Below are 13232 nucleotides of genomic sequence, written 5' to 3'. Positions count from 1 at the left end.
CATGGTACTCCAATTGATATTATAACCTCATTAGGCTTGTATTTCTGTCAATGCAACCTAAAACCCTATTTGCCCTGCCACTAGCAACACCTTACAGTTGTACTACGCTTTGTAAAATTAACACTTAACAAAATGAAAAGTTTTTGTGAAAAAAAAACATTTTGCTACAGTGAACAATAATGCATACTGGTTTTAGAACATAAATAAAGAGTTCAGAATCAAGAGACAATATATCCTTTTTTTATTACATGGATGAATATAAGTACACAGAGAATGAAAGTCGTAAACACGTTTTTAATGCTTGAAACACAATTCTTAGAGTATATCAAATTAAACTTACAATAATATTTCCAACCTTTAAATATTACAAAAAAAAAAGCCCTTGAGAATTGGGCTTAGAAACGTGAGACATTTCCTTTTGCCCAATTTTGGTATCATTGTTCCTGTTTCATCAAAATGGTTGTAAAACATTTGGTTGTAAAAAATAAAATAAACCAATTAATACTAGTTGCATGTAGAAATAATTATAAAGCACGAGTACATAATCTACAATCTAACGTGCATATCCGATTACATTTTATATCAGAGATATGCAAGTTAGCAGTACATGAACATGTATCAAATTAAAAACTTCAAGGGTTCGAATAGCTTTGGGGGAAGTTAAATTTCGATCTTATAATATTTATTAATAAACGCTAAACAGTGTGCCAGATCTTTAATGTGCGTACAAATAATTTCTTTTAAATACAAATACGATCAATAAGTCCGCAAGAATCTATACGTGAGCACAAATACAACGTATAACATTAAATGTGTTAAATGTTTTGTAAAAAGTAAACAAAATGAAACAAGGACACACTTTGATCCTTAATAAATCTTTTCCATCATAATTATTCAAGATATAACTGTACTAACAATTCCAAATAATGCACTCCAACTTGCAACTGAAAATGGTACAGCAGTTAGTAGAAAACATTATGCGAAGTAGAAAAATACAAATCTTGTGCAATAAAACATCAAAAGTTAATAAGCTCTTTTTAATTATTATTATTATTTAATGTATTCAATTTTGAGCTATTTTTCACCTTTTACTTCCGTTTCCTAGATATCTTAAATTTTGTACCACCAAAAATTGTAAGTACTATTAATCCCACCTGGTTCGTTTTCAAAGCCGGCAGGCAGTGAGATCGTTATTTCTCGAAATTCGTGGCTTGCGAAAAGTAATTAAACATCTTTAAAAAAACAAAAACATTGCATTTACATGTTTATATTGCAATCTAACATTTCAGTAATTACTCAGAGAATTTATTTGAAAAAAAAAATTCCTACAGAATCTTTAATACATTTTACAAAATAACTATTAATTCTTTCTAAGTAACTAAGTAAGTTAGGTAATCTGTCAACTGTCGTAATGTACAGAAGCCAATACTTATGTTGAGATTCTAGTTTTCAGATAGTACTAATAGTTTTCTCATTTTTCACAATTAGATTTCGTCAAAGGTACTATTTTTTTTAAACACACCTACATAAAAATATTTAAAGAACTTCAAACTAATATCCGTGTGTCAATGAACACCAGAAACAAAAATGATTTTTTTAAACACACCTACATAAAAATATTTAAAGAACTTCAAACTAATATCCGTGTGTCAATGAACACCAGAAACAAAAATGATGTGCGCAAAGGAATAATCTGAATAATCCATGAATTATATTTAATGAAAACATATCCTTTACACACACACTCACACTACTATAAAATGACTATTCATTAGTTACTTCTATGCACTAGAACTGTTTCATGTTTATATTGCAATCTAACATTTCAGTAATTACTCAGAGAATTTATTTGAAAAAAAAATTTCTACAGAATCTTTAATACATTTTACAAAATAACTATTAATTCTTTCTAAGTAAGTAAGTAAGTTAGGTAATCACACAAAAGCAATACAAAATGTGTACAATTTAACAACAATAGGTACACTGAGTAAGACAAGTTAATATCAAAAACTAGGTAAGCTTGAGTATTGATTTTCTAAAAGAATTTTAATTGTATTACGATAATTTCTTAGTTTCCACACATCTCGTATTCGCACATTTTAAACAGATCATATTTTTAAAATCAGGTAACTACACTCTCAAATAAACCTAGACAATTTCCTTTACATGTACAAGATGCCCAATTCAGCAATTTTTAGATCCTTTTTTTTTTCTTATTAGTTACTAGCAAGTTAATTTTTTAAATAATATTTCGTGTTTTAAAACCATCTATACAACAAGTTGGAGGGTTATTTTTTTTAAATAAATTTTTCCATACCAAATTATTCAATGAAATAAAGTCAGTATTTTTTTTTTTGTATTCCATTTTAAAATTTGACTTGTATGTTTCTTAATAGTAAACTATCTGGACTTAGCCACATGCTCACAGCACCTAATTCATTGACCATACATGAAATATGCTATTCATAAAAAAATGCTCATTATACATCTAGAGCTACTGTTGGGATGTTTCAACATCAGACTCCATCATTATTACACTATCTAAAAAACAAAAAGTTACATCTAGAGCCATTATCAGGATGCTTCAACATCAGTTCCTATCATTATGACAATGTTTAGAAAAACAGAGAGTTACATCTAGAGCTACAGTTGGGAGGTTTCAATACCAGGATCAACCATCATTATGACACTGTTTAGAAAAACAAAAAGTTACATCTATAGCTATTATCAGGATGCTTCAACATCAGTTCCTATCATTATGACACTATTTAGAAAAACAGAGTTACATCTAGAGCTATTGTTGGGAGGTTTCAATACCAGGTTCAACCATTATTATCATACTATCTAGAAAAACAAAAAGTTACATCTAGAGCTACTGTTGGGAGGATTCAATACCAGGATCAACCATCATTATTTTACTATCTAGAAAAACAAAAAGTTACATCTAGAGCTACTGTTGGGAGGTTTCAATACCAGGTTCAACCATTATTATTATACTATCTAGAAAAACAAAAAGTTACATCTAGAGCTACTGTTGGACTACTTCAATCACTGTGACACATCCAACAATAAACAAAAAGCTACACCTACGGCTACTGTTGGACTACTTCAATCACTGACACATCCAACAATAAACAAAAAGCTACATCTATGGCTACTGTTGGACTACTTCAATCACTGACACATCCAACAATAAACAAAAAGCTACATCTATGGCTACTGTTGGACTACTTCAATCACTGTGACACATCCAACAATAAACAAAAAGCTACATCTATGACTACCACTGAACTGCTCCAATACAACATAAAAACATTTGAAAGTAGCTCTGAAAAGGTTAGAGATGGAGATACTAATACATTTTCAAAGCAAAGTACACAGCCATCATCAGCGCATGAATCATAACAGTGACTACTTGAAACTTTATATATATAAAAGCATTAGTAAAACACACGAAGGTAAAATAAGGTTATAAAAATAGTCTTAGCCAGATATAAGTACAATAAATGTTCTGCCACTTCTGCTAGCAAATAGTTCAATAAGATGTAAAAGAAAGATTTTAGACATCACATTCATATAAAACTATTATTTTCCAAACTTCTTTAATTATGTTTAATTTTATATGCACAAGAACACTTTGTTTCTCACCTTCTATAGTTTCTAACAAGCTTTTATTTTCTGTTAAACAAATAAAAAAAACCACCCAAAAACTTTTACAGTACACAAATAATTGTACTAATTGATTCCCATGGGAAAACTATCACAGTGAACTAAATCCCAATGTTAACTACACATACAAAAAAATATCGCATATTATTAAGATTATGCTTTGAATGTTTAAAATTTTTCCACTGATGTCTAGTTTGTAATACAGATAAGCATAAACATAACCTCCTTTTAAAACAATCAGCAGACTATTAATGCGACTACCACATCAATATACGAAGTATGAAAAGTAGACGTAAAGCAATATTAACTGTCAGAGGATTTAACCTTACAAAACTTTAAATAAATAACTCAAATCAGAATAAAAAAATCTTATAAACTTGTGCAGTGCCATAAACGAACAAACTCAGTCAGATCAAGAAAAATGCCTCAACAACTGATTGGTTGGTTTTAAAGACGTGTAGTTATGATGATCTGAAACTAAATGAAATCACAACTACATTAACAAAGATAATTCAAAGGTTTACTTAATAATACTAACAAAAAAATGAGTTGTATCTTTTTAAGTACTAAATATCTAAAGTTTCCCTTACACATTTACACGTCACAAATACTCTTACACATCACAAATACTCTTACACATTTACACGTCACAAATACTCTTACACATTTACACGTCACAAATACTCTTACACATTTACATGTCACAAACACTCTTACACATCACAAATACTTACACATTTACATGTCACAAACACTCTAACACATATACACGTCACAAATATTCTTATACATTTACACGTCACAAATACTCTTACACAATTACACTTCACAAATACTCTTACACCATTACACGTCACAAATACTCTTACACAATTACACGTCACAAATACTCCGAGAAAAGGATTATACTATTCATAATCGTTTCCTCTAGAAAAACGAAGAGTATTTTGTTTTCAAAATTTATAGTGCACGCTGGAGGGATTTACAGTTTGGCAATAAAGTTTAAAATTATTTTTATTCTTCAGATAATAATAAAATATATTTCAGCCAAAGTACTACTAGAATCCATGAAGCCACAATGACAAAACATTGGTTGAAATAACCATTATTATGATTAGCTGGAGAGTAAACATAATTTTTTTTTCTAACTTTATGAACAGAATTTTTTTCATGTACATAATACAATTATTGTAGAAAAATAAATTAAGTGGATAATGTTGCTTTTAAACATATTTTCTGCTTACAGAAACTCCAACATGTAGAAATACCAAAGTCTGGCACCTACACATTAGAAACCAGTACAGTTCTAAATCAGTTCACACGACTAGTCAAAATATTTACAAATAGTAAACTACTATTTATTCAGCCTAGAAGCTTCTAGCCTTCATTACTCAGTTGCTGATGAAATTAGGCTGGATTTTAATTACATATCTACCAAGTGACACAAAGATGCCAAAGTAAAGCTTTCTTTCAAGATTTTGGGCCAGAAACCAGCCACCTTCTAAAAATTACACTAAACAGATCTGAAAAACAATGTTATAAAATGACAACCAGTTCCACTTGTTGTTTTTTTTTTTTGCTTGAAAGTTTTTTTTTTATTACCAATAATTTCTGTACTATATTTTCTAAACTTTGATACTTTAAAAACAAATAATACAGTGCACATAAAATATTATACATGTATTATGTTAGATCTGTACGTTAAAACATACTGGAGAAACAGTTACTTAAAGCTAGCCAGATATATATAAAACAAATAAATGAAGCATAAAATTCCCAACTGAACACAAGAAAGGACAACATGTAGGAATTTACATAACTGGCCATGAGTTCCAGGAAAAAGATTTCACCATGAAAAGCATCAAATATCAAACATCAATATTCAGATCAAAGTGCATAAAGCTGTAAATATATGAAGTTTAACTGTTATTTTAAAACAACCAACTCAAACATCTTCATCAGGATCAAACAAATCTTTCGAACACCAACGAGTACTAATAGAAATTTACAAGATACATTTGTAAAACAGAGATTAAAATCGAAAGTATATTTGAATTTGGAAACACAAATATGTTTATGAGAAAAGGACTCGCGTTTTCAATTAGATCAGTCACTAACTGATGCAATATTAGAAACATACTTCAAGAAAGCTTATCAATGGAAGCAAAATAACCTGTCTTGACTTACACATCTAATAAGAAAAGCAACACCAAATATTCATTAAAATGGATCATAAAAAAAAATGATGGAAGAACACCTTTCCAAATGTTGGATGTATAATCCTAACAAGTATTGAGAAGAAAACTTAAATTAAACAATTAAACACCTTTTTGTGGTGATCGAGGGTCAGGTCCTTGGGCTCTAAATATATTGATTAACAAGAACATCAAAGAATGTCAATAACAAGTTGGCTAGGTACACAGAAATCTAGCCTACAACAGTTACTTAGTACAGTGAACTATGATGTACAAGATACAACTGTAAGCAGCATTTGGCAACCTGTTTTTTGATCTTTGGTTTCCAGGAGACAATGAGTGAGATTCTAGATGAGCAAAATATGCTGGTTGAAGAAAGCTGAGAGAAAAGAAGTAAAAATCCAGCAGTTTCAAGCCTTATATGTTGGATTCCTCTCTACAGAGATGGCACAGCACAGAACCATGGAGAAGATTAAGCCCAAAATCTAGAGAAGTACAAATAAAACTTGTTTATATAACAACTAATTATCTTGTGTTTACTGTAACTTCTACATATTTTAAGGTTCTTTAAAATCCCATACACATTAACACTAAATAGTACGGTTTACTTGCATCATTTTAAGACAAATCTCCAGTGTAACCTGCATTGTTAAATATCTTGGTTCATAGTGTTATTTCAAAGAACTGTTAACAACGAATAATTTGAAAATAAAAACAGCAGGAGAAAAATGTATACTCTCTAAACAACTTTTAATAATTACTAAACCACTGAGCTGCTTATAATAGTAGTTGTAATATATTCAATTTATTCCAGTCCAATAATGCAACATGGTAATAGATTATAAGAACGACCTTAGAATTTAATAGATTTCAGATTCTGTATGTGGTGATGTATGTCTCCTAAGTAATCTAATTCATTGTTGGACTTCCTTGCTTTACAATGTTAGAGTTGAGTAGGCTAAGAGTAGTTCAAATCTTATGAAGAAAAAGTTCCAACTTTATGTTTAATTGGGTAAAATTCGATGTATCCTGATTTTGCCCGATGTGAAAAAAATGGGGTCAACCTCACACAAATTGCAACAGAAAATTTTTCAAGTGTTTTACACTCATTAAGGTGTCCTCTATAACATATCAAAACCTGTAAGCAATGCTAGTGGAGAAGTAATGTTTAAGATTACAAAAATTGGCATAAAATAAACTTTTATTTTAATGAGAACTCAAAAAATAATGAAATACTGCTGCATGACACGTAGATTAATACGCATTAGACAAAATCAAGCACTGAAAAAATTAACACACTCCTTTTTATTAAGTATTAGCAAAAAATACACCTTTAGTGTCAGTCAGTCTTTATATTCAGCCACGTCATTGTCGTCATTGTACGCGGGCCAAATTTGCACACCAAGAACCTCTGCAATGTCCACAGTCAGCAACTCCAAGACGTGCTTTTTGCATGTACATCTCAGGCTGCTACAATCTGTTTGGCAGTTGTATTGGATCACTCACAGAAGTTCTTCAAGAGCAGGGGTGTAAGTCTTCTATCCACATCCTTCTGGTAAAAACTCATCACCACTTCTCTTCCTTGGCTGAATTTGGTAGAAAACACAAAGATTGTGGTACCTATGTAGGTGGTAGACTCTGTGGTTGCACGTGGGAAGTGCCAGCAATTACCTTTTTCCAGAAGTGCTTATATCGAAGCGAAATGAGGTTCTCTTTGAGATCTCCGTTATAGATACACACACATACCAAAGCATTATCATCTGCTGTTACAATATCTTCTTTAGAAGCTGAAATTGTGTTAAATACCCTGGCCTGCTCATGAAAGTTAATGCTGGTGTTGAATTTCTTGAGGAAAGTTCCCTTTCCAATAATAAAGAGGTAGGAGATAGTGTCGCATCCAAGGAGGGCATGCAAGAAGATGATGTGGGTCTAGTTGCTCCTTCACAAGCTTTATGTTCAACGTGTTTTTGTTTTTTTATCTCTTCTGGTTCAAGTCAGAGGAACAGGTCATGTGACTTGAGGCTGGTGTGGTAGATGAGCAGCTCTGTGTCATTGCCAAGGGGTTGGTCACAGTTGCCGACTTAACTGTTTTTTGCACAATGAGGTCAACATCACCAAGAGAATGATGTGTCCAGCAATTCACCCTCTGTAGACGGTCACCGAGTGAATTGATAATCCCTTGTTTGTTTGCTTTGTTGGCCAAGAATTGGTCCTTCTTCATTGTAACACTCATGTCCTCATCAAAGATCACAGTTGGTCCAACATACACTGTTATTTGTCTTTTATGTGTCATATCCTTTGTGGAGGTACTATCATAGCTATAAAACATGACAATTGTCTTTCCATACTTTCCTGTGATGTATTCAGTGTAAAGAGTGCATGTTTCCTTGTATGTGTATCCAGATGTCCACAGGATATGCTGAAGTATTGCCCCCACCATCCAACATGTACTGAAACCCTACCTGTCATCCCTGGACATCTGCTAATACTGGTTTCTATGGCTCTCAGAGCAGCAATGAGGAATCATACAGAGCTGGTGGATAACTGCACAGTTCAAACTTGAAAACTGATTTTAGGTCATATGATGTCTTTGCAGCAATCATCAGTAACTGGAAGAGCAGCTAAGGATCAACATGCATGCATGCATTCAGCTTCAATCATCACTGTAGATATTTTACGTACGGTTATGACTTGATCCTTCCTCTTAAATGTGTGCTCTGCAGCCATCTGCCCATGCATGGAACCTAAAATGTTGTGTGCAACAGATTTTGCCTTGTGAACATTGACTGTGAACTTATATACTATTAAAATATGGATTATTAGCTAAGCTTTCATGCTATACTAATTGGTATAACATAAACAAAAAGTAGATTCATAAAACTTTCAATGTAGAACACTGAAACCTTGTGTCAAAAGCAGTAAGGGATACCAGTGGCAATAGGGTTAAATCAATAATATTATATCATTGATGTTAAAGGCATTACAAAAATAACTACTTATATACACAGACATTCACAGATTGAACAGCTCATATATACAAAAGTAAGAAGTTTGAAAATACTGGATTTGTTTTTATTTTACTTTGAAAATTGAGCATCGTTCATACAGTGGAATTCAGTAAATGTGATTTTTTTAAACTTTTTTTTATATTATTAAAATATTTGTTTATATTTGAAATACAAAGGGAAATTTTGGTAAACTGTGCTTAAATTTCACCCATAATATTAACATAAGTGTAAAAAAGTCCAGCTTACTAATACTAACTGCTGCTCCCAGATGTCCAGTTATGGTATCACATTTTCTAGGCTTGTTACACATCAGAGGTCATAATAAACCCAAAACCTTAAAGTACAGTATTAAACAATGTAAAAATCTACATACCTGGATAACAGCAAGTCCAATTGCAACACCAACAACAATCTTAGTATGTTCTTGTAGGTGTTGTTCCAAAACTTTTATACAGCCCTTTAAGTGAAATAAAAAGTTAAAACCATATTATTCTGTTGGTATTTCTTACTTGCCGGTACTTTAATATGTTTATAGCTTTGGAAAACTTAAACAAGTGGTGTACCTTGAAATGTAAATTAACAAGAATTAATCATGTACAAGAATCATTATATGCTACTTCTATAAATACCAGATAGTTTTTGTATCAAGAGTTAACAAGATAGTAACTAATCCTGCAATAGTTAGACCTCATTTGAGTATTAAGTCACAACCTGAGGGGTTACACTGATACCTGCTGATCCTTCATGTACCAGACTAGTGCAGAGGAGGTTAATATCCTGTCAGTAAATATGTACTGGATGTCACAAAGAGGCTTTCCTGCAAACTCATCAGCTTACTTGGTTAGCTTCATACCTGTATGGCCTTGCACATTCATGCTGGTGATGGCCTTACCATACAGTTGCTTTGCCTTCTGCAATCCATCTGGGGATCACCCATTCTGATTACACATATTGCTGCCAATGAGTCAGTTCCAAATATTATGTTGGTAACACTGTTTTATGGTTTCCAGCTCCATATTTGTGCTGCTTGTTGAAAGTTTGAATGTTCCACCAGCTTTCATAGAATGTTGTTGCTCTATGAGACAATGAATACCAAATAAGCTATCTCTCTCTCTCTCTCTTTGGTGTAGGAACCATCTGTGACTATGACTGTCCACCACAGTCTTTTATATATGTGCTGACAGGCTTTTTGTGCTTCACACTCGGCTCAACCTCTACATTTATTAGCTAGACTGATTTCCACAGATCTCAGTGGAACCGAATTTTTCTTCCACATGTAGAAATCCGAGATTTGGTGGTAACGAATTATCTGTCTCCTGAGGCACCTTTCAGGCAATCCCCTGCTTGGTTGATGTGTGTTTTACCACTGTGAAGCTGGAATATCCAAATTAAAAAAAGGTAGTTGCTCAATGATGGAATGCATGGTCTTTACACTGCAAGGCCTTAACGAAGACCAATCATTGGTAGAGCACAATCCAGGATAGAGCAGAAAATACACCTTGGTATAGCATAAGCAGGTTATGTTCTTCAGCTCCATATCTACTCCAACTTTGAATGCACTGATGCCTTTTGTTGCTCTGATTATCATGGCATTAATGTGGTTGGTGAAGATGACTTGTCTGTCAAATGCCATCCACACATATTTCAGTGTTTCATCCAAATGGATAGCAGTGCCTCCAAAGGATGATCCTCATCAGCATGTCTATTGAGTGTGCAGAACATAGCTGTGGCAGGATTGATGACCATTCCTGTGCCATTGCACCATTAGCTTACCCTGCTAAAAGATGGTTGCTTCTTGCTTTCAATTTCAGCTTTGCTAAAACCTCTGCTGTACACCAGAATATTGATAGCAAAAGTTAGAACAAGGCATCTGGATAGAATGTCAAGGTGGGCAAATTCCATGGTGTAGATTTTGAAAAGGATCGACAAGAATAGTTGTCCTTGAGGCAGACAAACGTTGATGTTGTTCTTCTCAGATTGACAGCTTCCACGCTTCAAGATGCATTGTCTGGTAGTTAGTGCAGCTACAACTCATCATACTCATGGTACACTGATAACAATCTTTAGCATTTTTTCAGCATAAATGGGCAGCTAGGCTCTAGCATAGGCATCCAAAGCTACTACTAAAATGTAATGACCAGTTCCAAAGCCTTATCATTTATAAGCTGGAAATTCAGCAGTGTTGATCTAGGTTTCATCTCCATTGCAATAATTAACCATCTAACAATGATGGTAGTAGTGGTTCCATCTGATAGGACATCCTTCTAGCTACAGCCTACTCTAGAATCTTACTAATGTTTTGTAGGACAATGATTTGATGACCTTTAAGACAAGTATGATCCATCATGGATTTGGATAGGAATTTGATAAAGGCATTAGTCAGTCAGTATTTCAGGGATGCTACACACTGACAATCTATACTGATACTTTCAACAAGTTGGCTTCTGTAAGCTTAAAGTGGAGATTTGTACACCATCAAAACATGGAGCTCAATCTTCAGATGTATTTATGGCTCTGTGTATCTTGCCCAAGCTAATGATGACTTCCATATTTGCAAGAAGCTATAGCTCAGATAGCAGCTTCTATAGCTTGAGCCTATCCTGTATGCCATTATGGTTGGATTTATTAATGTATTTGCACATGGTCTTGCCTATGAAGTGGAGTAACATCATTATTGTAAGTTACCGATATCACCATGTCTTTGGTTCTTGTACCAATCATAAACTTATGGGAAGTGCCAGAATGAAGTACTTGTAAGACTGACCTTGCTGCATTTCATATCATATACTTCAAAAGTTGATCATCTGTAGAGAGCACAGACTCTTTTCTGTTCAATCCCTTCCTCCTCTGATTGGGCTAGATCATCCCTTATCTGTATAAACAACTTCATTACGTGCCTTACAGGTTTTGTCAGTATCACTATTCTCCCCCAGTATGGGGTGTTCCTCTTGCAGATGTTGATTAGACTTTGCTCAATGGTGGAATATCAACATTCATACAGGAGATTCCACATTCCAATCTTCACACATGAGATGATCACTGTATGCATTATGCACCCTATACCAGATAGAGATGACACTCAAGGTGGGGTCAGTTAAAACAAAGTCTATACACAAGTCTCTGTCACCTGGGCACTAAGCAATTACTATTGGATCACCAAAGTTAGCAGTATAGGGTTGGTGGGTATACATTGGAGATCAGAATGTAAACCTTTCCCATAAATGTTTTCACCTGGAATCCAAGTGGGGTACAAGTCTCCTATCACTAAATATACAGGAGTGATGTCAAACAAGTCAGAGAAGATCCTCCAACTTTCATCATGTGCTAGTTACGTTTCGCATATACACTGGCGATTCATCTTCGTGTGGATAACTTTGAGTGAACTATCTGGATGTCTTGTAGCTTATAGTGGTAATAATTCCACTAAAAGTTGTCATAATATTCATAATAGATGCTGCCATCTGTCAAACTGCAATAGCCATCCCAACCTCTGGGTCAGCACGTGGTACAAATATGAAGTCCGTGAAAGTGAATTCCTCAAGGTCCGAGAGTTATGTTATTTGAAACAGTATGATGTCATAAAATTCAGAGAAATTCTCAAGATATTATCTGCTTCTTCTGATCCCCATGACATTGCAGTACCCTATCATAATGTGAGATTGGCAGATAAAAGTTCCTAGCCATGTCCACCCTAACAGAACATGCGAGTAATGACTGACCATTAAGTTAGGGTGAACACCGGCAAATAAGGTACAAATATATCCTTCCACTTTAGCAATTGATTAGTCCATCTCATACTCATGCCTGAAAATATACTAAAGTAAACTAAGCTTTTCTGTACTTATTACTAACAATTAAACTCACTGCAGCTAAAATAATTAAAATACTAGAGCTATAACCAACATGCAGTGACACTGTCCTAAGCCTTGAATGAATACATGATAATGCTGTAAGTAGAAAAACAAAACAAATTCCATACTTAAAAAATAAATACAACTTGTACCCAATCAAAGTAGCTGGTAACTATGCGATATACTTAAACTAAACACAGGGTATACTAGTGTGTACCCATAACGTAGCAGCTGGTAAAAGTGTAATTAAATCTAATTAATCATGTACTAATTTAGTACTTATTAATAGAGCCAAAAAAGAAAAGAACAAAAAACCCCTACCAACTGCTTGTTACTAAACCATTACAGAGATTAAGTTAAATGAATGATGATTTAACTGACAGAAAAGTTTAGCACCAGCCAAAGCACAAGATCACCTCCCTTCAATATTGGATAATGTCACAACACATTGTCAGCATGCAAACCAGGTAGCATAGTGTCATCCTTAATTCTCAGCCACTTATCACAGA

General features: G+C 33.6%; 1 protein-coding gene across 2 annotated transcripts in view; it reads right to left on the bottom strand.

The window, feature by feature from the left end:
- Positions 1–218: 218 nt before the first annotated feature.
- The window catches only part of LOC106462491 (CD9 antigen-like), a 39536-nt gene continuing 26522 nt past the window's right edge, over positions 219–13232 (bottom strand). For both annotated transcript variants that reach the window (XM_022389768.1, XM_013922416.2), the window contains 2 exons: positions 9246–9329; positions 219–6349 (listed from right to left, as the gene is read on the bottom strand). In XM_022389768.1, the coding sequence (XP_022245476.1) occupies positions 6275–6349; positions 9246–9329 (159 nt within the window). In that variant the 3' untranslated portion in view covers positions 219–6274. The remainder of the gene's footprint in view (positions 6350–9245; positions 9330–13232) is intronic.

This window comes from Limulus polyphemus, unplaced genomic scaffold, assembly GCF_000517525.1.
Source record: "Limulus polyphemus unplaced genomic scaffold, Limulus_polyphemus-2.1.2 Scaffold1181, whole genome shotgun sequence".
NCBI lineage: Eukaryota > Metazoa > Arthropoda > Merostomata > Xiphosura > Limulidae > Limulus > Limulus polyphemus.
The sequence above is the reverse complement of the archived record's forward strand: the minus strand, read 5'-3'. Positions and strand labels throughout refer to the sequence as shown.